The 23,824-nt window shown below is 39.6% G+C and overlaps 1 protein-coding gene across 1 annotated transcript in view; it reads left to right on the top strand.

Moving 5' to 3' along the window:
* The window catches only part of SNTA1 (syntrophin alpha 1), a 64,255-nt gene extending 40,799 nt beyond the window's left edge, over nucleotides 1–23,456 (top strand). The window contains exons 3-8 of the mRNA XM_034414051.3: nucleotides 10,582–10,777; nucleotides 15,207–15,414; nucleotides 16,086–16,216; nucleotides 18,846–19,042; nucleotides 19,591–19,778; nucleotides 22,279–23,456. Of these exons, the coding sequence (XP_034269942.2) occupies nucleotides 10,582–10,777; nucleotides 15,207–15,414; nucleotides 16,086–16,216; nucleotides 18,846–19,042; nucleotides 19,591–19,778; nucleotides 22,279–22,371 (1,013 nt within the window). The 3' untranslated portion in view covers nucleotides 22,372–23,456. The remainder of the gene's footprint in view (nucleotides 1–10,581; nucleotides 10,778–15,206; nucleotides 15,415–16,085; nucleotides 16,217–18,845; nucleotides 19,043–19,590; nucleotides 19,779–22,278) is intronic.
* The last annotated feature ends 368 nt before the right edge of the window (nucleotides 23,457–23,824 follow it).

A 23,824-nucleotide genomic window follows, 5' to 3' on the forward strand; every position in this document is an offset into this window, starting at 1 on the left:
GGTTTGTGTTATGTATTTGATGTATCTCTTTGATGTATTTATGTATCTCTCTAAGGGGTCCACAAGTTTTTTTTTTGTTTTTCATGCTTCAATTATATCCCAAGGGGGAGCTTCTTCAGAAGTATAGACAGACTGGAAGATTCTGCAATACAGAATACAGACAGAGTACAGAATAATAAGAGTTGGAAAGGATCTTGAGGATCTTCTAGTCCAACTCCCTGTTCAAATAGTAGACCCTATACCATTTCAGACAAGGGGCTGTCCAGTATCTTCTTAAAAGCCTCCAGTGAGGGAGCACCCACAACTTCTGAAGACAAGACATTCCACTGGTTAACTGTTCTCACTGTTATGAAGTTTCTCCTTACTTCTAGATTGCTTCTCTCCTTGATTAGTTTCCATCCATTGTTTCTTGTCTTGCCCTCTGTTGCTTTGGAAAATAAGTTGACCCCCTTTTCTCTGTGGCAGCCCCTCAAATATGGTAACACTGCTATCATGTCACCCTCAGTCCTTCTAGACTAGCCATACCCGTTTCCTACAACCGTTCATGTTTTAGTCTCCAGGCCCTTAACCATCTTAGTTGCTCTTCTCTGTGCTCTTTTCAAAGTCTCAACATCTTTTCATAATGTGGTGACCAAAACCGGATGCAGAATTCCACATGTGGTCTTAGTAAGATTTTACAGAGTGGTATTAATGCTTCATGTGATCTTGACTTTATCCCTCTCTTTAGGCAACCAAGGATTGCATTAGAAATGCTGGGTCTCATTTCAAGTGACTGTCCACTAGGATAATGATAGCTAAGTCATTGTTAAAAGCACAACACATTAGGTACTGTATCATCATCATAAGTTCAATACACCACCAAAAGAAATTAGAAAGCACTCTGAGAATGAAGTGGAAAAAACAAGGTCTTTTTTCACAGTGGAAGAAAAGTGAAAAATTAGAAGGCATTCTTTCATATCTCCCCACAAGCCCATTCTTTCAAGAGCAGATAAATGAACTAGCAGCAACTGAAAGGAAGTAGTATCCTTCTCCACCTCCTATTCTAATTCCTCCTTTTGCATTGATATGGCTGCTTGTTTTCATTTTTTAAAGGCGGTAGGAATTTTGCTTGATAATGTGAACAATATAAAGGGACATTTCATGTTTTCCATTTTCAAGGGACATGCTTGGTGGACATGTAAAAGACCCAGAAAATTTTGGATATAAATACATACATTAATTAAGAAGTTTTTAAAGGTTAAAATACAATAGAAACCAGAGATTTTTCTTTTGAGACTAATGGACAAGCATCTAGAAAAAACTTGTGGATCTTTTTTTTATGTGTGACAACTGCAGTAATACTATTATGCTCAAAAGTAGAAAGGTTTGATACTACTCAAATTGGAGGAATGATTGGTGAAGATGACGGAATTTGTGGAAATAGCTAACCTAATTTCTTGGATTAGAGGGAAAAAACTACGCACACAAACAAACACACACACACACACAAAATGTACAATTGTGTTCCTTTCACACATTAGCAAGGTCATACTCAAAATCCTGCAAGCTAGGCTTCAGCGATATGCAAACCAAGAACTACTACAAGGTGGGCTTCAAAGAGGTAGAGGAAATAGAGATCAAATTGCCAACATTCACTGGATTATGGAGAAAGCAAGGGAGTCCAGAAAGACATCTACTTCTGCTTCATTGACTATGCTGAAGCCTTTGATTATGTAAATCGGGGGTGTCAAACTCACGTCGGCAAGGTGGCGTCATGTGACGTATCGCGACTTTTTACCCCTTCACTAAATGGGGCATGGCCAGCATGTGACGCATCCGGCCCATGGGCCAGGAGTTTGAAAGCCCTGATGTAGATTATAACAAACTGTGGCAAGTTCCCACCTTGCCTGTCTCCTGAAAAATCTGTATGAGAGTCAAGGAGCAACAGAGTCAGACATGGAACAACTGATTGGTTCAAAGGAGGAAGAAAAGAACAACAAGGCTGTATATTGTCACCCTGCTTATTTAACTTATATGCAGAGTACACCATGCTAAATTCTGGGCTGGATGAATCACAAGATGGAATTAAGGTTGACCGGAGAAATATCAACAACCTCAGATACTCAGACGATACCTCTCTAGTGGCAGAAAGTGAAGTGGAACTAAAGAGCCTATTGAGAGTAAAAGAGGATATTGCAAAAGTTGGCTTGAAACTCAACGTTAAAAAAAATTAAGATTATGGCATCTGGTCCCATCACTTCCTGGCAAATATAAGGGGAAGAAATGGAAGCAGTGACAGATTTTATTTTCACTGCAGATGGCGACTGCAGCCATGAAATTAAAAGACACTTGCTCCTTGGGAGGAAAAGTATGGCAAACCTAGATAGCAATATTAAAAAGCAGAGACATCACCTTGCCAACAAAGGTCTGTATAATCAAAACTATGGCTTTCCTAGTAGTAATGTATGGCTGTGAGAGTTGGACTACAGGAAGGCTGAGTGCTAAAGAAACGATGCTTTCAAACTGTGGTGTTGGAGAAGACTCTTGAGAGTCCCTTGGATTGCAAGGAGATCAAACAAATGAATCCTAAAGGAAATCAACCCTGACTATTCTTTGGAAGGCCATATAGTGAAGATGAAGCTCAAATATTTTGGCCAACAAATAAGAAGTGAGGACTCATTGAAAAAGTCCCTGTTATTGGGAAAGATTGAAGGCAAAAGGGAATGGCAGAGGATGAGTTGATTAGATAATGTCATTGACACAATGAACGTGAATTTGGGCAAACTCCGGGATACAGTGGAGGATGGGGAGGGAGTTTGGTGTGCTATGATCTATGGGGTCGCAAGGAGTCAGACATGACCTAGCAACAGAACAACAACATAGATAGATAGATGATAGAGAGAGAGAGAGATAGTTAGAGAGATAGTTAGAGAGAGAGAGAGAGAGAGAGAGAGAGAGAGGGAGTGAGGGAGTGAGGGAGTGAGTTGAGTGAACTGTATAGACTTTTTGCATAAAATAGAAATAAATGCACTTATGACATGGTTCTGATGATGAAGAAAAAAAGACAAGATAATAGAAAAGAGTGAGAATTTTTTTGTTATCATATATACTCTTTCTATATGCACGAAAATTCCTTAAAATCTGAGTAATAGTGGGACTTAGGAAACCTGTTTGGGGAGGGTGTATGGCTATTCCAACAGAGTGATGCTGCTCAGCAGGTTTTGTAAAGGAATTACAAATAACTTTTGCCAAGTTCTAGTGAATCTTTCTCCAGTATGTATGAGAGACATGGCTTGAGGGGAAAGGACTGAAATTATTATTGGCAAGTTGCTTCTGAGAATGAGAGCAGTACACCAAACTAGAATGTTCTGTTGGGAACACAGTCCAAACTGTGTAGGTTTCCACCCAGAAAAAGTATGTACATCTTTAAAAAGTGAGATCAAATTAGTCCTTCAACTAATATATAATTTGTTACCCCTCCCAAGGACCGCACACAGTCCTGGAGCATCTGTTTTGTGGATATTTCTGACATCACTAATGCATCTTGACTGTAATTAACTTCACATTTTAGAAACTGAAAGACTGATGATCGGTTGCAACAGTCTTATTCATGCATGCAATACGAATTTCATAGACATCTCTGAACAGAAGCAATTCCAAACGTTGGACATTAATCAAGGACAAGTCCTATATAAGAGAACCCAAAGAGTTCTGACCCATGGCCAACAGATTCCAAACTGTTTTAAAAAGATCATTTCCGTGTGCATATTTTTCTGTTAAACTTTTGAATGGACATGAGTAGGATACATTGTAAGGTTGCAATATAGCTGTTAATTTTTCTTCTTCTTATCTGTCATTAGATCATTGTCAGTGTATTCTGTATGTATTCTTTCTCGGGGCATACAGACCTGAGCATTTTATGGCTGTAGGGTCACATCTGGCCCTTTGACTGTCCCTGTCTGGCCCACTTGAGGTCAATTGGAAATTACAAATCAAATGTAAATAAGCATGCCACAGAGGGCAGGAGAAGAAGCTGATTGGGTCTGGCTCTGCACAGTCACCATGTGCTCCTTCAGTCAGCTGGCGGTTGTGGGAAGGCAAGAAGAGAAAGTGCTTTTCTGCTTCTGCACAGCACTCCTCACCTGGAGCAGCCTGAGGAATTGAGGTAATAGAGTTTGAGGACATCAAGTCAGTTTACATTGGCTCAGCCCTCCCAACAGTCCCAGTTTCTCATGTGGCCCCTTACAAAAGTTAATTGCCTATTCTTGTTCTAGAGCAGGGGTCTGCAACCTTAAACACTCAAAAGAGCCATTTGGACCCATTTCCCACAGAAAAGAAAACACCGAGAGCCACAAAACCTGGGTGGGCGTGGCCAACTCGACATCACTCACTTCCACCAGTCACATGACACCACCCAGCCATGCCTACCCAGCCAGTCATTAGGGCAGAGAACTGGTTGTTAAAAAACACCAGGAACCACAAAACTCTTGACTTCTCCCTCTCCCTCCCTCCCTCCCTCCCCTCTCTCTGTCTCTCTGTCTCTGTCTCTGTCTCTGTCTCTGTCTCTGTCTCTGTCTCTGTCTCTCTCTCTCTCTCTCTCTCTCTCTCTCTGTATCTCTGTCTCTGCCCCAGCTGCTTCTCCATCCCCTGCCGTCGCCCTTACCTTCTCAGGCCAGGCGAGGAGTGATGGGATGGGAGGGTGAGGGGTGAGATCACCCGACAGGGAGCCACAGCAAAGGGCCCAAAGAGCCACATGCGGCTCCAGAGCCGCAGGTTGCTGACACCCGTTCTAGAGAGACCCAAAGTCGTTTTGTTGCATGAAGCAGAGCACAATTGTACCCCAAAATAATAGAAAATATGAAGCTGGATCAAGTTATTTTGCCACCCTCCATAAAAGCTAACAGTGCTACTTTCCCTCTCAGGCAATAAAATAAAACATTTACAATTAATTCATAGCTTGTTTTCCTTTCAGAAAAACTTTCAGGGCAGTTATGTTATACATCAGTTGTATGCATATTGTATGCATAAGGCCCTGCGTACAGTTGCTCATGGCCTTGTAGCCTCTTAATTGAACTATGGTAACCTGTTGGAGCTACCTTTGATGAGAATGTGAAACTTCAGCGGATGCAATGTCACTGACAATGGCAGTTAATGGCATCAATTATTTGCCTAATGTGACACATTTGTGAGCTGCATTGGTTACCAGTTTGCTTCCAGGTTCAGTTCAAGGTTCTGGTGTCAGCTTTAAAGCCCTCAGTGGCTTGGGACTGGGTTACCTACAGGACCATCTATTCCTGGTTGTTTCTACCCGTACTATCCACTCTGACTGGAGGAGCAGTCAAGCCAAGAAGTATCAACTGTGGGACTGAGAAAAAGAGCCTTTTCTGTCATGGCCCCAACCTTCTGGAATATCATCCCTACAGAGATTAGGTTGGCCCCCTCACTGTGGCCTTCTGAAGGGCCTTGAAGACTTGGTTCTGTGGTCAAGCTTGGAGTCCTGGGTGTATGATGGAGCCCATTTCCTGGTTATGCTGAGGGATTTTTAAATACTGTATATTTCTCTCTTTATTTTGTATTTGTATATACAGTATTTGTTTTAATGTTGTGAGCTGCCCAGAACCATGTACTGAGATAGATGGCTATATGAATTGGACAAACAAATAAACAAACAAAACAAACAGCCTATTCACCCCAGTTTGCCCATTGCAAGAGTGCCAACCTTTCTGTTTCCAGTAGGAGCTGTGTTATTTTAATTAGTATTCTTTTTTCCTCTAGTTTCTCCAAGGGCCAGTGATGAATCTGAGAAGCAGGGATGCCACTGATGGAGCTGAAACTGTTTGCTCTGTGCTTCGTGTCCATTTTTGTGTACCAAAAAAAAAAAAAAAAAAAAAGGAAAACCCCCTGCAGTCTGAACTCCAAGTACATTGGATTTGGGGGAAGGGAAGGGGAGAGAATTTTGCAAAGCATCTCTAAAGGAAATGCCAACACATGCAAGCATTTGAGTTAATTTGAGGAAAGCCTGAGTCATTGGCCAAAGATTGACCACTTCAGAAATGGATATTATTACTTGTTAAAGCAGACCAAATCCCACTTCCCCAGAGAGAGATGCTGTGACATTATTAGTTTGCCACTAGAAACTTCAAAGCTCCAGGCAGGCTGGCTCTGTTTCAAATGGACTGTTGTTTCTATTCTCAGGTTTACACATTTTGGGCATCTGGTGGCATTTTTTTTTTGTTTGCATTTCATTTTGATTACTATTATTTTGTTAAAGAATATTTTCATTAATAATAACAACAACAACAAAGAAAACCTCCATGAAGTATAGAGTGTATGGCCAGAGTGCATGATTTAGGAAATGGAGGCATGACAATACAGAAAATAGCATTCTGTTGTAATCTGTAAAAGGAATATAGGTTACAGAATAATTTACAAAAAGAATAGCAGCCTTGCGATCCAAAGCTAATATAAACTATACATTATTTTCCAATTTTCACATATTTTATCATTGACCAAATGGTTTACAGATTTCTGTGTGGGGACTTGAATGCAGATTCCTCTCTGAGAAAAAAAACCCTCTAAATGAAATATTCATAATTTATTGCATCCTTTAGGTTTAATTATTTAATATTGGCTTCAATGAAGTAATTCCAATTCATGAAACAAAGTCCATATCATTTCCCTTGTTGATGGGCAATGAGTGGTTTGTGATTCATATCTTTGCCTGTAATCTTTACAGTGTTAGAACAGCTATAAATGTGCATCTGTAGGAAAGAATCATGGATGCAGCCAGCTGTAGTTTTTGTTTTTTGAAGTTCACTGCTGAAAAGACCAATCAGAGTTCTACCTTGCCTTAAAGCTCATTTTGCCTCTTCAGCCTTTGGAGAAGCTTCTGAAAATATTCTTGTGAAGGCTGTTAAGGCAGCTGGTGGAGTATCAGTTTTCAATATATGGGTGCTATGTCATTAAGCCCTACCTGAAACACACTTCACTTTAATTTATCTTATTCTTGTATTTCTGTGTGCTCTATTTCTTGTAATCATAAGTCTAAATCTGCTGTCACTGAGGTACTGTAAATAACATCAATAATTATAATTATAGCATGTATCCAGCATTTCAGAATGTTAAAATATCAGCAATATTATTTTCACCCTTGGTGCAGAAGATACCAGCAGAATGTAGCTTTTCTATAGTCAATTCATATCTTCCAGAACACAGTTTCCATTAGTGGGATTATCATAGAACCACAGAACCCAAAAGTTAATTTAGTCCAATTCCATCAAGGTTCAGAACCTGAAACGAACCTGCTTTCTTATACCATAAGATCCTTCTAGAACAACAGAGAAACAATGCAGCATTCTGTTGTATCTCTGAATGCTCCACTCGGTCTTTTTTTCCTCAAGGATAATTCTCTCCGTTGCTTTTTGAAAGTGATTCTAGGTCATTGTAATTGTTTTTTATCATTATTTCTTGTCTGTCACCTAATCTTTTAGCCCGTATGTAACAAATATCATTCTTCCAAATGTTTGATGGATGGTTTTCTTTGCATGTCCCATTTCTGCTGAATAATAAGTACAGAAGTATGTAGCTTTGCATACATAAACTATTTTTCACTCCTTCTCATATCAGCTGATCAACTGCCCATTGCATTGACAGAGGTTTCCATAGGACTGCACTCAGTGTGATGTTGGCTGGCATCCCAGTGGCTTTTCACTGGGATGTTGGCTGGCAGTCAAAAACAGCTTCTGTAGCTGGGGACTTTTATCTGTTCTGTCAAGCTGGGAACACATGTAAAAAATTTAATCTGGTTAGCATATTTTGTCAAATTTTGGGCAGTTTCTCTGCTGCATTCAACCAGTTTAAGTGGCTGCTGGAGAATGCACCAATCACAAAACAGTATGTTGAGCATCAGAGCTTAGCTTCAAGGTCCAACCTCATGCATGGAGCCTAATCCTACTTGAAATAGTTTTCACTGAAGTGTTTCCATCCTTCGCAAAAATAACATCTGCAAAACATGCCACATGGCCATTTAGTTCAGAGAACACGCCAATACAAACGGGTGTATTGAAGCCTTGTGAATTGAGTAGTGTATGGCATATAGATATAGGAAATGTATATTCCTGGTTCATAAGCACCCTGGCAGTTCAAAGAAAAGAAAATCCTTTTTAAGAACACATCAGAAGACTATCTAATAAGAAGGCTGATTATTCTGAAGAGGATATATCAAACTAGAAAAGGAAAGAAACTAGACTGAATACATTTAATGAAGTGTTTCCAGTAAAAGCAACAACATGGGACACAAATTTATTTTATTTTTTGTATCAATATTGGAATTGGCCTGAAGTGAAAGAGAAAGGCTTTGGGTTAGTTACCATCTGGTGTATTTGCATAACGATATTGGCATTTTGAGAATGTGGGTTGAGTAGATCTGTGCTGAGTGTTTTTTGGCATGTGATAGTCATGGCGTGATTGATTCATTGTGCATGCTGCTACTGGAAAAGTTATGCTGCAGTCATCAGGCCACCACAGGGCTGCAAAAAAAAAAAAAAAGTTTGTTGCTAAGAGCAGGCTTATTTGTTAATGCTTGATTTAAACCTGGGAAGAATGGCATCTACACCTACTGTGTCAGTTCAAGCAGCCGTCATCCCACACCCACTTTGGATTCTTTACTTCTTTGTGCATTATAGTTGGATCTATCTTCAGAAAGAATTCAGAAACCTCCATTAGTCCAGTATGTGGATGCCAAGAACTGTGTCGCAACAGGAGAAGCAAGACTGAATTTCTTAAAGCTCTTCACTGATTGCCAGTTTGTTATTTGGATGATTTAATAATATCCTTGAAAGCTTATTCTTTCAATGTCCCAGAATCACTGGGAGTCAGGTGGCATATAATAAATTACAACAACTACTACTACTACCACGGCTAACTACTCTTGGGTACCAGATTCTAAACGACTGATGGTTCCTTCATGAGATTTTCCCATCAGCAGAGGTCATCAGAGGCTTCTGGCTTTTCGACATTAAACAGCTGGCAACCAGAAAAATCTGTCCTTTTGCCTGAGCTTTGAGTAGCCATCAATATTTTTCTATAATTTCTGTTAGTAAAAAGGGTATGTTTGTATGTTTTCTATACAAATCTTCAAAAATTATGTGTCCCAAATATTTCTTGACTATTTTGAGGTTTGAATGATGGCAAGAGCAAGAGCATTTAGATTTATATACTGCTTCATAGTGCTTTACAGCCCCTCTCTAAGCAGTTTACAGAGTCAGCATATTGGCCCCAACAATCTGGGTCTTCGTTTTACCAACCTTGGAAGGATAGAAGTTTGAGTCAACCTTGAGCCATTCAGAATCGAACTCCTGCAGTGAGCATAAATTAGGCTGCATTCTAACCACTACGGCACCATGGCGCCCTAGTGGTGCAGTGGCTATTATGGATTCTGGATCTCTGTTATTCTGATAAAGTATCATTATAAAAACCAGAAATTAAACTGTTTTTACCATTTTGGACCAATTACAGTATAGCCTTATTAGAGGGAAGACCTTGCATGTTACATTTTGGAATCAGATTTACACAAAAGCACAAAAGTTTATCCTTTGCTTTAAATTGCTCTTCGTATATACACATGCTTAGGTTACAGCTATTTTTAAATTTATTTTGTATTATTTATTTTTCTTATTATTTTTAGTTCATTCTCTAAGAGATAGATAGATAGATAGATAGATAGATAGATAGATAGATAGATAGATAGATAGATAGATAATAGACAGATTTTTTTTTTTTTTTTGTGCCAGTCTTGATTCTTGATGACTTCTTGGGCTATTACTGCAGTTTTCGTGATAAGGGTTTTTTTTGGAAGTGGGTTGCCCTTGCCTTCTTCCTAGGGTTGAGAAAAGTGACTGGCTTAAAATGACCCAGCTGTCTTCACGCCTAAGGCAAGATAAAACTCATAAGTCTCCTGCTTTCTAGCCTGATGTCTTTATCACTACACCAACACTATATTTTATATACTTATGTATGACTAGAACATATTTACATACAATTTCAAATGTATTACCTAACTGTGGCCATTGGTGGTCTTTATCACAGAAACACAACTAACTATAGTTTAGTAGTTGGTTAGATAGGATAGAGATGTTGGTCATTTAAAGGCTCATGCTCTCTAGGAGCTGAATAATCCAAAGAAAAGGTTGTGATGAATCTTTCTCTTAAACTTGCCTTGACTATGGTGATCACATTATTTGTTTTTTCCAATACCTGTGAACTCAGTTTTTGTTAATGACTGTTTTAATTTATGTATAGAGCATCAGATGGGGCAATCACTAATGTGTCATGAAAAATAAAAAAAATAATCTTGCAAATAGAGGCCCTTTGCATAATTTTATACTGATTTATAAGAAAGCCTATAAATAATATATAAAATGTAAATCTTCTCATTAAAGAAGGGAGGATTGTGGCCAGGTAAGCTTCCTGTAAGCTTAGTCTGCTACCTAGGTATTAAATGTTATAGAGCAATTATCTGTTTATGGCTCACCCATCTTCAAGTAAGGCTTAGACTTAATGAATTGCATATTGAAAGTTTTATGTTGTTTTTCTCTATTCCAGTCAAATACATGAAGGAAATCTCTCCTTATTTTAAGAATTCCTCAACTGGTTCATCTGTAAGTTGGGATTCTTCACCAGCCTTTCAGAAGCAAGCTTCTCCAACTCTTTCCCTGCAAGACCTCAAGGAAGGGAAGACTATCCCATTAAAAATGTGCTACATATCAAGGAAGTGTCTTCCAAATGATCCAGAAAACAGGTAACCCAATGATCACTCAGGGCATAATGCTTGAAGAATCCATCTGCTGGGAAAGGTATGTGAATGTATTACAAGGATAATGATGGACTCAAACCCTCATCAATTCTAGCTTGCATTATCAATGATCTGAGGGTCTGAGTAAGACATTATATAGTATCAATTCCATCAGAAGTCAAAACAAGACGAAGGATTTGACATGAGCATTAGAATTACACTATTGCAAGCAGCTAATATAAGGACACTCATATGGAGCAAAACTCACAACTAGCCACCTGAAAGGTTGGATGTCTCTTTGCATATTGAATCTCATATAGTACAATGTCTTGATTACAACTGACATTTCTCACTACCCTATAAATTAGTGATAAAGCATACATAAATAATTGAATGCATGCATAAAAGGGTATGTGGATTTGCATAGTCACAGAACTCTGAATACACTAGGCAGATTATATACTTACAAAAAAGAGTCCTTGGGGGTAAACTACAGTCACTGGGTTATCCTAATACTAAGACATCAGGCAAGCACACTAAAAATCTCTGGTAAAAAAGATAAACAATGCAATTTTGGGAAATCATAATTCAAAAGTCACTGTCATCCTTCTTTCATCTTCAGCAATATGAGGAAGATAATAATGGCATAATATAAAGAGGTTAAAAGGCTAATATTAAAGTGCTTTGAGCAATCAACATGGGGTGTCACTACTTTTCATTTGGAAAGGAAAATGAGATGTATATTATATAAAAGAATAGAATAGAATAACAGAGTTGGAAGGGACCTTGGAGGTCTTCTAGTCCAACCCCCTGCTTAGGAAGGAAACCCTACACCAGGGGTCAGCAACCTTTCGGACCTCAGGGACCACTAAATTCATAATTTTAAATCCCGCGGACCACTAATATGATCTGCCTAATGACTGGCTGGGTGGGCGTGGCTAGGTGATCATGTGGCTGGGTGGGCGTGGCCAACTCAATGTCACTCACATCAAGGGGCACCATACCAGCCTCTATTCACCCCTCCCCTTCCACCCACTCCTTGCCTTCCCACCCGGGCTCCTTAGGAAGCAGTTGTTGGAGCTAAGCAGCCACCACAAGAAAGAGTTGGCAAAACAGCTCAGTTCAAATTGGATCTGACCGAGAAGGAGGCTCAGCAGAAGCACCTCACTGAGGACTATGAGCATAGGTTTTCCAAGCAGAGGGAATACCTCCGGGTGTGCAAGGCCAGATACCAGCGCCTGGAGGCTCAGCGGGCTGAGATGGTCACTCAGTTCCAGGCCATGATACAGTTCCACTGGAACAAGGCCCTCCGGCTCCTTGCCACCAGCGGCACTTCCTTCCAGCCTTTATTTTATTTATTTATTTATTTGTTTAAATTTCTATATCGCCCTTCTCCAATATAGGACTCAGCCTTTAGACTTTGCCTAAAGCCCTGCACCAGGAGGCTGACGCAGACCCTGAGTCAGAATTTCTGCTCCCCTCTGACCCACACAAGAAGACCCCAAAGGAGGAGACTCTCTGCAGCAACACAAATGTTCATTGCATGTATCTAGTCCAGGGGCCGTAGTTTGAGGATCCCTGATTTAATACAATATAAAAAATACAAATAATTTTTCTGCAGACCACAAAATTTTCTCACAGACCTCCAGTGGTCCATGGGCCACCAGTTGGTGACCGCTGCCCTACACCACTTTAGACAAATGGTTATCCAACATCTTCTTAAAAACTTCCAGTGTTGGAGCATTCACAACTTCTGGAGGCAAGTTGTTCCACTGATTAAATGTTCTAATTGTCAGGAAATTTCTCCTTAGTTCCAAGTTGCTTCTCTCCTTGATTAGTTTCCACCCGTTGCTTCTTGTTCTGCCCTCAGGTGCTTTGGCGAATAGCTTAACTCCCTCTTCTTTGTGGCAGCCCCTGAGATATTGGAACACTGCTATCATGTCTCCCCTAGTCCTTCTTTTCATTAAACTAGACATACCCAGTTCCTGCAACCATTCTTCATGTTTTAGTCTCCAGTCCCCTAATCATCTCTGTTGCTCTTGTTTGCACTCTTTCTAGAGTCTCAACATCTTTTTTACATCTTGGCGACCAAAACTGAATGCAGTATTCCAAGTGTGGCCTTACCAAAGCATTGTAAAGTGGTATTAGCACTTCACGTGATCTTGATTCTATCCCTCTGTTTATGCAGCCTAGAACTGTGTTGGCTTTTTTGGCAGCTGCTGCACACTGCTGGCTCATATTTAAATGATTGTCCACTAGGACTCCAAGATCCCTTTCACAGTTACTACTATTGAGTGAGGTACCACGTACACTGTACCTGTGCATTTTATTTTTCTTGCCTAAATGTAGAACCTTACTTTTTTCACTGTTGTATTTCATTTTGTTAGACAGCGCCCAATGTTCAAGTCTGTCAAGATCCTTCTGTATCTTAAGCCTATCTTCTGGAGTGTTGTCTATTCCTGCCAGCTATATAATGATAGTCTCTACAATGCAAACACAACTGAGTTAAATATGGGTCCTAAAAGAATACTGGGATTGTCAGAGGTGTCATAGATAGATTGTCAGCCCCACTATGTAGACCAGACCAGGAAATCGTCTCCACAGGAAGACTAGAACTACTTTTATTAAGATTGGCTACAACAACAGAATCTTGCAAGTCTGCATGTCTTGTATTTGCCCTCTTTCAATGATTCAAGGAGGCATCTGCCATTGTCACTTCTTAATATTATCTTGTTTCTCAGAACTTAAAAACGTCTTGGCTTTTTTTCCAAGTTCTTGCATATTCTCAACAAGGTCATTTTCTTTACTCTCTACATAGATCTATTTTATTTACTTATTTAACTGTGCCTTTAGGCCACTAGTCACAAAAAAATTCTGAACAGTGTACATCCAAACATTTGCAAATATACAATAAAACAAAAAGGCACCAGGAATATTTATGTCTTAAACCAAGAAATTCCATTGCTAGAGAGAATATCTCTTGTGCAATATATCACAACATTCTGATAGCCAAGATCTGTTGACATTTAATCACCTTTCTGAACCCTGTATCAAGCTGGGGCCACCTGGCTATCTGGACAATACTGTTCCCAAAAAAGTGAGATAATAACTGAGATGTGGGCTAATAACTGAAAATAACCATGGTCAGTGAGAATGCATAAGAGCCACGGTGGCGCAGTGGTTAGAATGCAGTACTGCAGGCTACTTCTGCTGCCTGCCGGCTGCCTGCAATTTGGTAATTCGAATCTCACCAGGCTCATGGTTGACTCAGCCTTCCATCTTTCTGAAGTGGGTAAAATGAGGATCCAGATTGTTGGGGGAAATATGCTGACTCTGTAAACTGCTTAGAGAGTGCTGTAAAGCACTGTGAAGCGATATATAAGTCTAAATAAGCACTTGACGGCCGTGACCGGGAGGATTTTTCATCAGGTTCGCCTGATCCACCAGTTGCGTCCCTTTCTAGATCGGGACTCCCTACACACAGTCACTCATGCCCTCGTCACCTCTCGTCTGGACTATGTAACGCTCTCTACATGGGGCTCCCCTTGAGGTGCACTCGGAGGCTCCAACTGGCGCAGAGTGCGGCTGCGCGGGTGGTGATGGGAGCAACGTGGAGCTCCCATGTAACACCTCTCCTGTGCGAGCTCCACTGGCTCCCGGTGGTCTTCCGAGTGCGCTTCAAGGTTTTGGTTACCACCTTTAAAGCGCTCCATGGCTTAGGACCTGGTTATTGACGGGACCGCCTGCTACCACCAATAGCCTCCCACCGGCCAGTACGCTCCCATAGAGAGGGGCTCCTCCGGGTGTCTTCGGCCAAACAATGTCGACTGGCGGCCCCTAGGGGGAAAGCCTTCTCTGTGGGGGTACCTACGATCTGGAACGAGCTCCCCCCGGAGATACGGAGGATCCCGGATCTTTGCACCTTCCGTCGCGCGCTTAAAACGTTTTTATTTCATCAAGCTGGCCTGGCCTAAATCTTCTCCTTTTTTAAATTCAAATTTTAAACATAAATTTTAATCCGTTTAATTATGGGGTATTTTAAAATTCAGCCTAAATTATTTAATTGTTTTAATTTATTTTAAATTTTATATCTCTGTGTTTTATCCTCTGGCTGTTCACCGTCCTGAGTCCTTCGGGAGAAGGGCGGTATAGAAATTTAATAAAATAAATAAATAAAAATAAATAAATAAATGCTATTGCTATTCCCAAAACAGAAGAATATGAAGAGAATCTACTGGGAGTGGGCAGTCCTGCTGATACCCAGATCCTGAACCAAGAGATCGTTTAAAATTGTCAGTACCTTGACTTAAAGCCAAAAGCCAACCAGTTCTCAAAGTAGTGATATGGAAATTCAGAAAAAGTGCTGGGCATTTTATGACAACAGCTTGCATTTTGGCTCCCCACATTTCAGTCTTAAGGAAAATTCATCTTGCAGGTACCTAGAAGTGTGTTCAGCAGATGGACGGATCTCCTTGTTCCTTCGAGCAAAAGAGGAAGCATCTGCCCAGTCTTGGCTCAACGCTATTCATAGCAATGTTAGCATTCTGTTGCCAAGAGTCAAAGAGGAGCTGAAGGCCTTACATTCAGGACTTGGCATTGTAGGAAATAGAGATATCAAGCACATTGGCTGGCTCACAGAACAGGTAAGATTGGGGTTCCTAATTTGATTTGCACTGATTCTAGTGACATTGTAACATTAATTGATCAGGGAAGACAATGCCATGTTAAAGTCAGGGGTGAGCAACATAGAATGTGCATGCAAATCCCCTTTTTTGTAGCTCCTAGATCTTCTGTAACCTCAGTTTCTAATTAACATAGTTTCTGCTCATTTGAAGGTGGGAAGATACAGATATTTTTAAGGTTGTTCTTGCTGGAGTGGGTCTCATTATCATAGTATAGATTTTGCATGCCTCTGAGTCTCATGTTCAGTTCATAGCATTTATGGTATAGCTGAGAAAGGCCTTTGAATGAAACGGTGGAAAACATTTGTCATTTTGTACAGATGTTTTTTAGACCAACTGGACTGACTCAGTAGCTTTCTGTGAACCTAGAAAGATGTCATAACAAAAAATTAATCGTATCGATAGAAGAATAATAGACAGAGGATAATCGTATACGAAGTCCATGAATTCCTTTGATTATGTTGCTCTGGTACTTGTCACTCCAATATACCTAGTAATGTGCTTTATTCAAATATACTTTTTACAAGATGCCAGCAAGAACATCGCTTCCATTCTTAGTGGGCATTTTCCAGTGGCATATGTGAATTTGGCTGCCATTCTGACAGCTGCACCTTTTACGTTCTTATTTGCAGCTCCCAGGCGATGGGACAAAAAATATCCTTGCCATTCTCACAGAGAAGGAGCTTCTTTTCTATGGCAATCTTCCCCAAAACAGAGATGCTCTGAACAAGCCAACTCACAGATTCCCTCTTATAGCCACCAGGTAACTACAAATGACAGCAGTTTGGCTTAGGGATGTTGTTCTCTTTTCTTCCAGGGAAGGCATTTTGGAAAAGGTACATTTTTGAATAATGGGTTACAGCATCTTAACTCCAGGGAATGTTCCCTCTTTAATGAAGTACTGTCTTCTGTCCAACCTGTCCAACCTTACATTGCAGCCGTCCTAGAGGTGGAACAAAGTGAAAGAGGGAGGTTGTGTAGCAAAATGTTTTTGTTGAAGTACACTTGGCGCCAGAAAATGATAAAAGATTGGTCTATTGCATTCTGGCTGCTTGCTCTCTCTCTCCCTCCCCCCCCTTCTCTCTCATATATTTCTATCTACTACAGTATAACTTGAAGCTATTGGAGACAGCTCCATATGAATGCAATCCTCAGTTTCTGCACTGGCAATCAGTGCAAAAGTTACTTCTATCCTATGCTTGCAAGCCATTCATTCTATAGGACTGGGATGTTCCAATAAAGGGAGAACACACCCAGTGCAAAACATAGTAGGATGGGCAACATGGTATTGATGGGCAAAAATGCTTCCACAAACACCTCCTCTGGCACTTACCAGCTTCACTGTTACACTTGACTTTGTTTTAGATTATTTTGATTGGAAAAAAGGAAGCTAAAATTCTTCCAAAAATGCATTTTTGATCATAGAGGCATTCGTAAATCTCTTAAATAGTCTTAGAGAATTTTAGAGGGAAAAAGCTAGGTAGGGAAAGCTGGCTTCTCAAATGCCTGAATCAGAAATACAAAACACCAAATAAATAAAAAGAAATAAAAAAATGAAAAGAAATGAAAAACACCAAATACAAGCTGGGCGGATATGACCTCATAAACGACCCTCACTCTGTCGAGGACATTGATCTCAAACGATCTAAGCGCCAGAGCTCACTGTAACAGCATTGCCAAAAAGGCACTAAGAGTTGTCAACCTAATCTTGCGATGCTTCTTTTCCGGTAACATTGTACTGAAAATTAGGGCATACAAAACCTTTGCTAGACCAATTCTCGAATACAGCTCATCTGCCTGGAATCCGCACTGTATATTGGATATTAATACAATTGAGAGAGTCCAGAGGTATTTCACGAGAAGAGTCCTCTATTCCTCTATTCACAACAGAATACCTTATGCCACCAGGCTTGAAATTTTGGGCTTGGACAACCTAGAACTATGCCGCCTACAGTCTGACCTAAGCATAGTACACAAAATTATCTGCTACAACATCCTACCTGTCAATGACTATTTCAGCTTCAAACACAATAATACACAAGCACACAATAGATACAAACTCAAGGTAAACCGCTCCAAACTTGATTGCAGAAAATACGTAACAGAGTGGCCATGCCTGGAATGCACTACCTGACTCTGTTGTTACATCCTCAAACCCCCATAACTTTAACCTTAGACTGTCTACTGTTGACCTCACCCCATTCCTTGGAGGTCTATAAGGGGCGTGCATAAGCGCACCAGCGTGCCTACCGTCCTTGTCCTACTGTCTCCATTTATTCGTACTGATTTACTATGTTCATATGTTTATACTTATACCTGTTATCTTTTACATGTTTGACTAGATAGATAGATAGATAGACAGATAGATAGTGCAAAGAGCTCCATTGGAAGAATGTTTGTCCTGCTGCCCTGAGGGTTTTCTAAGGTTTTACTGCCACCTTGTGCCAAGAGACTGACTGAAATAGAAGAGGAACATAACTGGTCATCCTAAATAGGAAGCAAAATAAATGATACATCTTCCCAAGCCCTAATGTGAAGAAAAGCCACCCATTCAAATCGCCCTGTACATATGTGAGATTTCATTATCTTGAGATTTTGGTGAAATATTTATTTGAAGGGGGCTGAGAATTCCCTTAATTCTCCTCAATAATTGGCACTTGGAAAAGTTTGTGTTGCCTTTGCAGTTGAGAAAGAATATTTTTTTATTGTTGTGATTAGTCCTTTGCTCCTTGGATTTGCATTGTGTCCTTTTCTTTTGTCTTGAATTCAGGGGCCCTGGCCTTTGGTTCACACCTGCTTTTTCTCTTGCTGGAAACAATTTTACCAGGCACTTAAGGGCCTAGTTTGTATGCATGGCCTTTCCTGGGATGTTAATTTCATTTCTAAATGTAATCAAGTCTCTTCCTTTGTTGATATTTTTTTTAAAAAAAGGAATTGCCTAGAGTCATTTTAATAACTACCAAGAGTCAGTCTTCTATTGCTAGAGTATGATTGGATCTGTAACTTCAAAGGACTTCATATCGGAGTCCAGTTATTAATTAACTCCGTGTTTCTGCATGAAGGAAATAGAGAAAAAGAGAGCCAGAAAAGGAAAAAGAACTCTAATTAATACTATTAATATTATTATTATTTCTCTTGTACAGAAGTCTAGTGCAAAATAGGGACCTGATGGAGCTACAACAATGGTACAAGAGCGGCCTCTAGTGGCTGTTATTACACATGATTAGTCAATAACTGAAAACTCAAACTCAAACCGTTAAATTTTTGCTGGGACTGCTACACACTTTACCTAACAATAAGCCTGTCTTTGTACTTGATGAAGAGCCATATCCAGCTGCAATTAATGATCTTTATATCTAAAACTTTCTTTTTTCCACCCCTGATCCATCTAGGCTTGTGCACTCTGGCCCATCAAAAGGTTCTTTATTGTACGACTCAGAACTCTCATTCGCTTTGCGTACTGGAACTAAGAAAGGTGTGGAAACACATCTGTTTAGTGTGGAGACAAACCGGGACTTAGCCACATGGACAAGAGTGCTGGTGGATGGTTGCCATAATGCGGCTGAGTGTGTCCAGGAAGTGTCAACTGGTGAGCAAGCAGATGGGCTTCGTGCTTGGAGTTTGCCATAGAAACTTTAATGAACTGGGATGTCGGCATGGGTCTGCCTGCTTGGAAAACTTTTCTGCTTGCCAATTCTGCATTGTAATACCAATATGGAATTAGGCATTCTTTGGCAAGAATCTTATTGTGCTTCTTAATTCAGTAATTTCAAGCATGACCGGGCAACTTATTACAAGAGAGGCCACTATTGGCAACAAAGTTAGCACAGTCCATCATGAAAGTTGTAGATTAGTTGCTGCCAATACTTTTTGTAACATCTATGATGCCCAAGAAATGAGTAGTAGCACTTTTGACTGAAGTCCTTTTTGTTTTCTTTTTGTCCCCTTTAATGTTTGTATTATTGAAGTAGAAAACAATTTGGTACATAGTGAAGTAATCATACTCATGGTACGTTGATTTATAATTTGAATTACATTTGAATTCAATTAACATTTACTTTTTATCCTCTTGGCTAAAATTGTTGCCTCCTCTCCTAACAAGTAGATTTATATATATTTTCCTGTTTTTCCCCCTAGCCTGTACATGGAATGGGAGGGACTGCACCCTGTCCATCCACATTGACAAGGGTTTCACCATTTCCACCCTGGAGCCAGGCCTCACCAATGTTGTTCTTCTGCAGCAACCCTTTGAGAAGCTACAGATGTCTTCAGATGATGGGGCCAAGATGCTTCACTTGGATTTTGGCAGCTCAGAGGGAGAGATTGTGGGTTTCCTTTTTTGTTTTATTTAGTGTGTGCGTGTGGCCTTTACTTTGATAACTGAAAATAGCTTAAGTGGAAGTTGTCTGTAATTTTATCTCCACTATAAGCACTCTTTGAGGCAGGATGGATTGAGAGAGTGACTCACCTAAAGTCATCCCATATGTTCTGTATTCAAATGGGGATGAACTTTAGTCTGTCTGTTCCAAATCCACACCTTAACAACTATAAACTAAGATTTATTTTCTTCTTTTGTTCTTTCAAGAAGTTTGCAGGAAGTGATATGGAGTTCTTGTAGCTTAATGAGGCCTGTGCAGGGGAACAACATGGTTCACCTTGGCTGTTTAGGTTGTCTCAAATGTTCCTCCAACAGTCCCAATACCTGGAAGGGACCTCAAAAGTAAGATGAAGTGATATAATGTGGCTACTTTGCTTTTAGAGGCAAGTGTACTGTGCTATTTCATGAAAGATTTCTTAAAGCAAAGTACCCTGTGTTAGAGTTTGTTGCAGCAATCAAATCCAGAAAGCACACACAGGTAACTGATTCAGCAGGATTCATTAACTTCTTTACATACACAATAACACATGAAGTAAATATACAATACCAACAGCCAGAGGAGACAACAGTTTTCAGTTTCAGTTCAGAGAGCAGACTAGTTTCTGTTTCAGAGCTGAGCGCAGAACTAAGCCACACCCAGGCTCCAAAACTGTTTCAGTCACCAATCAGCTCCCATTGGCTGATCTGTTGCAATGCCTATTCATTGGCTGACCTTGTCTCTGCCAGTCATGAATACATTGACACCCTGTAATTTATATTGTAGTGGTAGGCCTGCGGATGTTTTGAATTCCAATTATTTGCATAGCCGATGATAAAAAATTGTTGAAATTGGAGGTCATCAAGCTGAATACAGGATGATGTGCCAAAGATGTTGCAGTCCTTGGGAGAAACTCCTCAGTTTCTGGAACTCTGGCAGAGGCAGGAAGGCAGGCCTTGCCTAGGAATTTGAGATACATTTTTCCCTTCCCTTGTTGTGCTCTTCCAGCTGCAACATTTGCAGTAACAAAAGTAATAGAAACTTCACTGAAAAACTGTTTTCTATAATTTCCTTAAACTGTGCCCCAAAGGGAGAAGGCTTTTCTGAGGGAACCTGATATAGTGCCTTTTGCTCAGGATTTCAGATGTTTGACCAAAGCCCCTCATGCGCTTTCTGCTTTGTGAGACCAAACATGGATGTGGTGAAAATAATGTGTAGGTCAACGTTCTCCAACCCTGGAGGCCTTCAGATATGAGGACTTCCTTTAATTCCTAAAGTTGTTGGCCAGTGTTGAGAATTTTGGGAGTTGAATTTCATACATCTGGAGGGGGCAAACATGAAAGAATGCTATTATAGGCCAGAAAGGCCATGCATGTTTTTGAATTCCAAATCAGAATGTTACATTCAGATAAGCAAGGCAATAATTGATTTAGAAGCATGCTTTTCAAAAAAAAGGGAACCGTCAAGGGAAAATCTTGGTCTGTGCATTGTGCCTATGCATAATATTTAGTTATTGTGCAATTAAAGATTTTATGTGGTGAATTAGAAAATGTCTTTCTCAGTTCTTATAACGATAAGGAGAAATAGAGGAGCCTGGATAGCTCTGCAGACAAGGCACTGTAATTTAACACCAGCTTCTGCAATTAAAGTAAGTTCGAATCTTGCCAGGCTCAAGGTTGACTCAGCCTTCCATCCTTTCTAAGGTAGGTAAATTGAGGACCCAGTTTGTGGGGGCAATAAGCTGACTTTGTATAAAATATACAAAAGTATGAAGCCTATTGCTTAACGCACTGTAAGCCGCCCTGAGTTTCTGGAGAAGGGCGGCATATAAATCAATTTTTTAAAAAAATAGCAACCAAGAGGTTTCACTGAGTAATATTCAGCATCTTGGATAGTTCCTCAAACACTTTTAGGGGAGGTCTCCTCACCTGCTCTGCTCCCCCCAATCATTAGGACTTCTCTTTTCTTTCTGTCCCTCCACTATTTATTTAAGAATAAACATAAAGTATGATAGCAAAATGGATTATGCAGAGATGCAACTACCCTCACATTTATATAATAGTTTATGTAGAGAATAAAATGTAGATGAAGTACTGTTCTTTAATTATTATTATTATTTGCAATTCACTATAAACAATGACTGGAGTAAATTTAAATAGCCAAGGACTGTGAACTTACAGTTTTAGTCTATAATTTTTGTTACCTACAAGTTGTAATGAAAATTTGTCTGCAATATGTTAATGCTGTAGGCTTCTTATATACTAATGAATACATTAGAACTGACTGTCCCCTGCAACATTAGGTGCAGTTACTTCTTTACTGGAGATATTCAGGAAGCAATTAATTTGATAGACACTTCTGTTTTTTGCTACTTGCTAGCTATTACCCAGCTAGTGGCATAGACTAATGTAGGGAGGTGAAATGTGGTGTATAGCTTACTCATCAATATCTATATTTCCTTTCACTGCAGCAACTAGATCTTCATTCCTGTCCCAAAACAATTGTCTTCATCATCCACTCATTCCTCTCTGCCAAGGTGACCCGACTTGGGTTATTGGCATAGGGACGTAGAGCAAACTCTGGAGAGAAGCAAGACTTCGTGCAATCTATGCAGTATAGTTCTACCTTCGTGGTGAAAATAAAGGATTTGAAATGCAAACTGGCGCAAGAACAACATGGTGGAAAGCATCCACGGCTTAAAAAACAAACAAACTGTTAAACTTCCAGGACAACTGAAGAAAGCAAATGGACAGCTGTCCAGAATTTTCATCTTAAGACTTGACAACTGATCCCAAGATAGGATATGACATCTCCATCCCATCTCCTACATCAGAGATGATTCTGGTGAAGGTGTCAAACCAATCCAATTTAGCCATCACATTAGTGCCTTGAAGATGATATTTTATATATACGTAAATATATATATATATCAAATCTGTTTGTATCAAGGTTTTATATTTATATATAGTTCATTTGCTGTCTTAGTGGCTTTTAGTCTAGGGTTTCAACACTATTTTAGACCCAAGCTACTACACTGTACTGACCTATTTGGGATTAATCCACTGAACCCAGAAAGATTTACTTTTAAGTGAATATGCATTGGGTTGGACTGAAAATTCAATGAAAGTGCATAAGATTTAGCATAAAGCCATTTTTTTTACATGCAGCACACACAAGTTAACTGTCTAAAACCAACCTTTTTTATTTATCTAAAATTTGGAGATAGTTACAGAAGCCTTTTTTTTTTAAAGGAAACAGCAGGAAATAACTTTAATGTTGCTTAATCTTAGCCCCATAGTTTTTATTTGTCAAATATTCAGTAACTGGAGGTGCTTTTTTTGACCGGAGGAAGCTATTAATTTTATAAGCTAAAATTGTGCATGAAATTTGTTTTCATTTTTGTCAGAATAAATCTAGATTGCTGAAGGTGACTAAAGCAAACCTTTTCCAATTTATCTTGAAAGTAATGTTTGGAATTACTCATTGAGCTTGAAATTTATCAATTTTTGACACAACAGTGGCTTTCTCATCTCAATTTAATTTTAATTGGAGTGGCTTTCTAGCTGCCAACTGTTGCCATGGATATTATCAGTCTAATCAGGGTCCTATTGTTTAATAATTTTAACTATATTAAAACAGCCTACACAACTTTTCATGTTTTGCTCTTCTAATAAGTTTTAATTTATATATTAGTCAATTAAGATTAGGGGAACTGTAACACACACATTCTAAACACAGCATGACTGTTAACTAAATGAACACTGACAATGAGAATTTTTTAAAATATCAAATGTACATAGAAATTTTAAGTTGTCATTACAGTGGTTCTTAGATAGCATCCCAGGATCCAGAAGGTTGGGCAAATTGTTCCCATGAAGATTAAACTAACCGACCCAATCACCTTTTACCCTATGCTATTTTAAAAAAGGGGGGCAGATGGAATTACATGTGCCTCTTCAATCCCAGAAGAAGCCATGCTTGATTTATTCAGCTTTTCTGTTTTAGTTCCTGCACAA

The sequence above is a fragment of the Pantherophis guttatus genome, chromosome 3 (genome assembly GCF_059756535.1).
Source record: "Pantherophis guttatus breed Tessera chromosome 3, ASM5975653v1, whole genome shotgun sequence".
Classification (NCBI taxonomy): Eukaryota; Metazoa; Chordata; class Lepidosauria; order Squamata; family Colubridae; genus Pantherophis; species Pantherophis guttatus.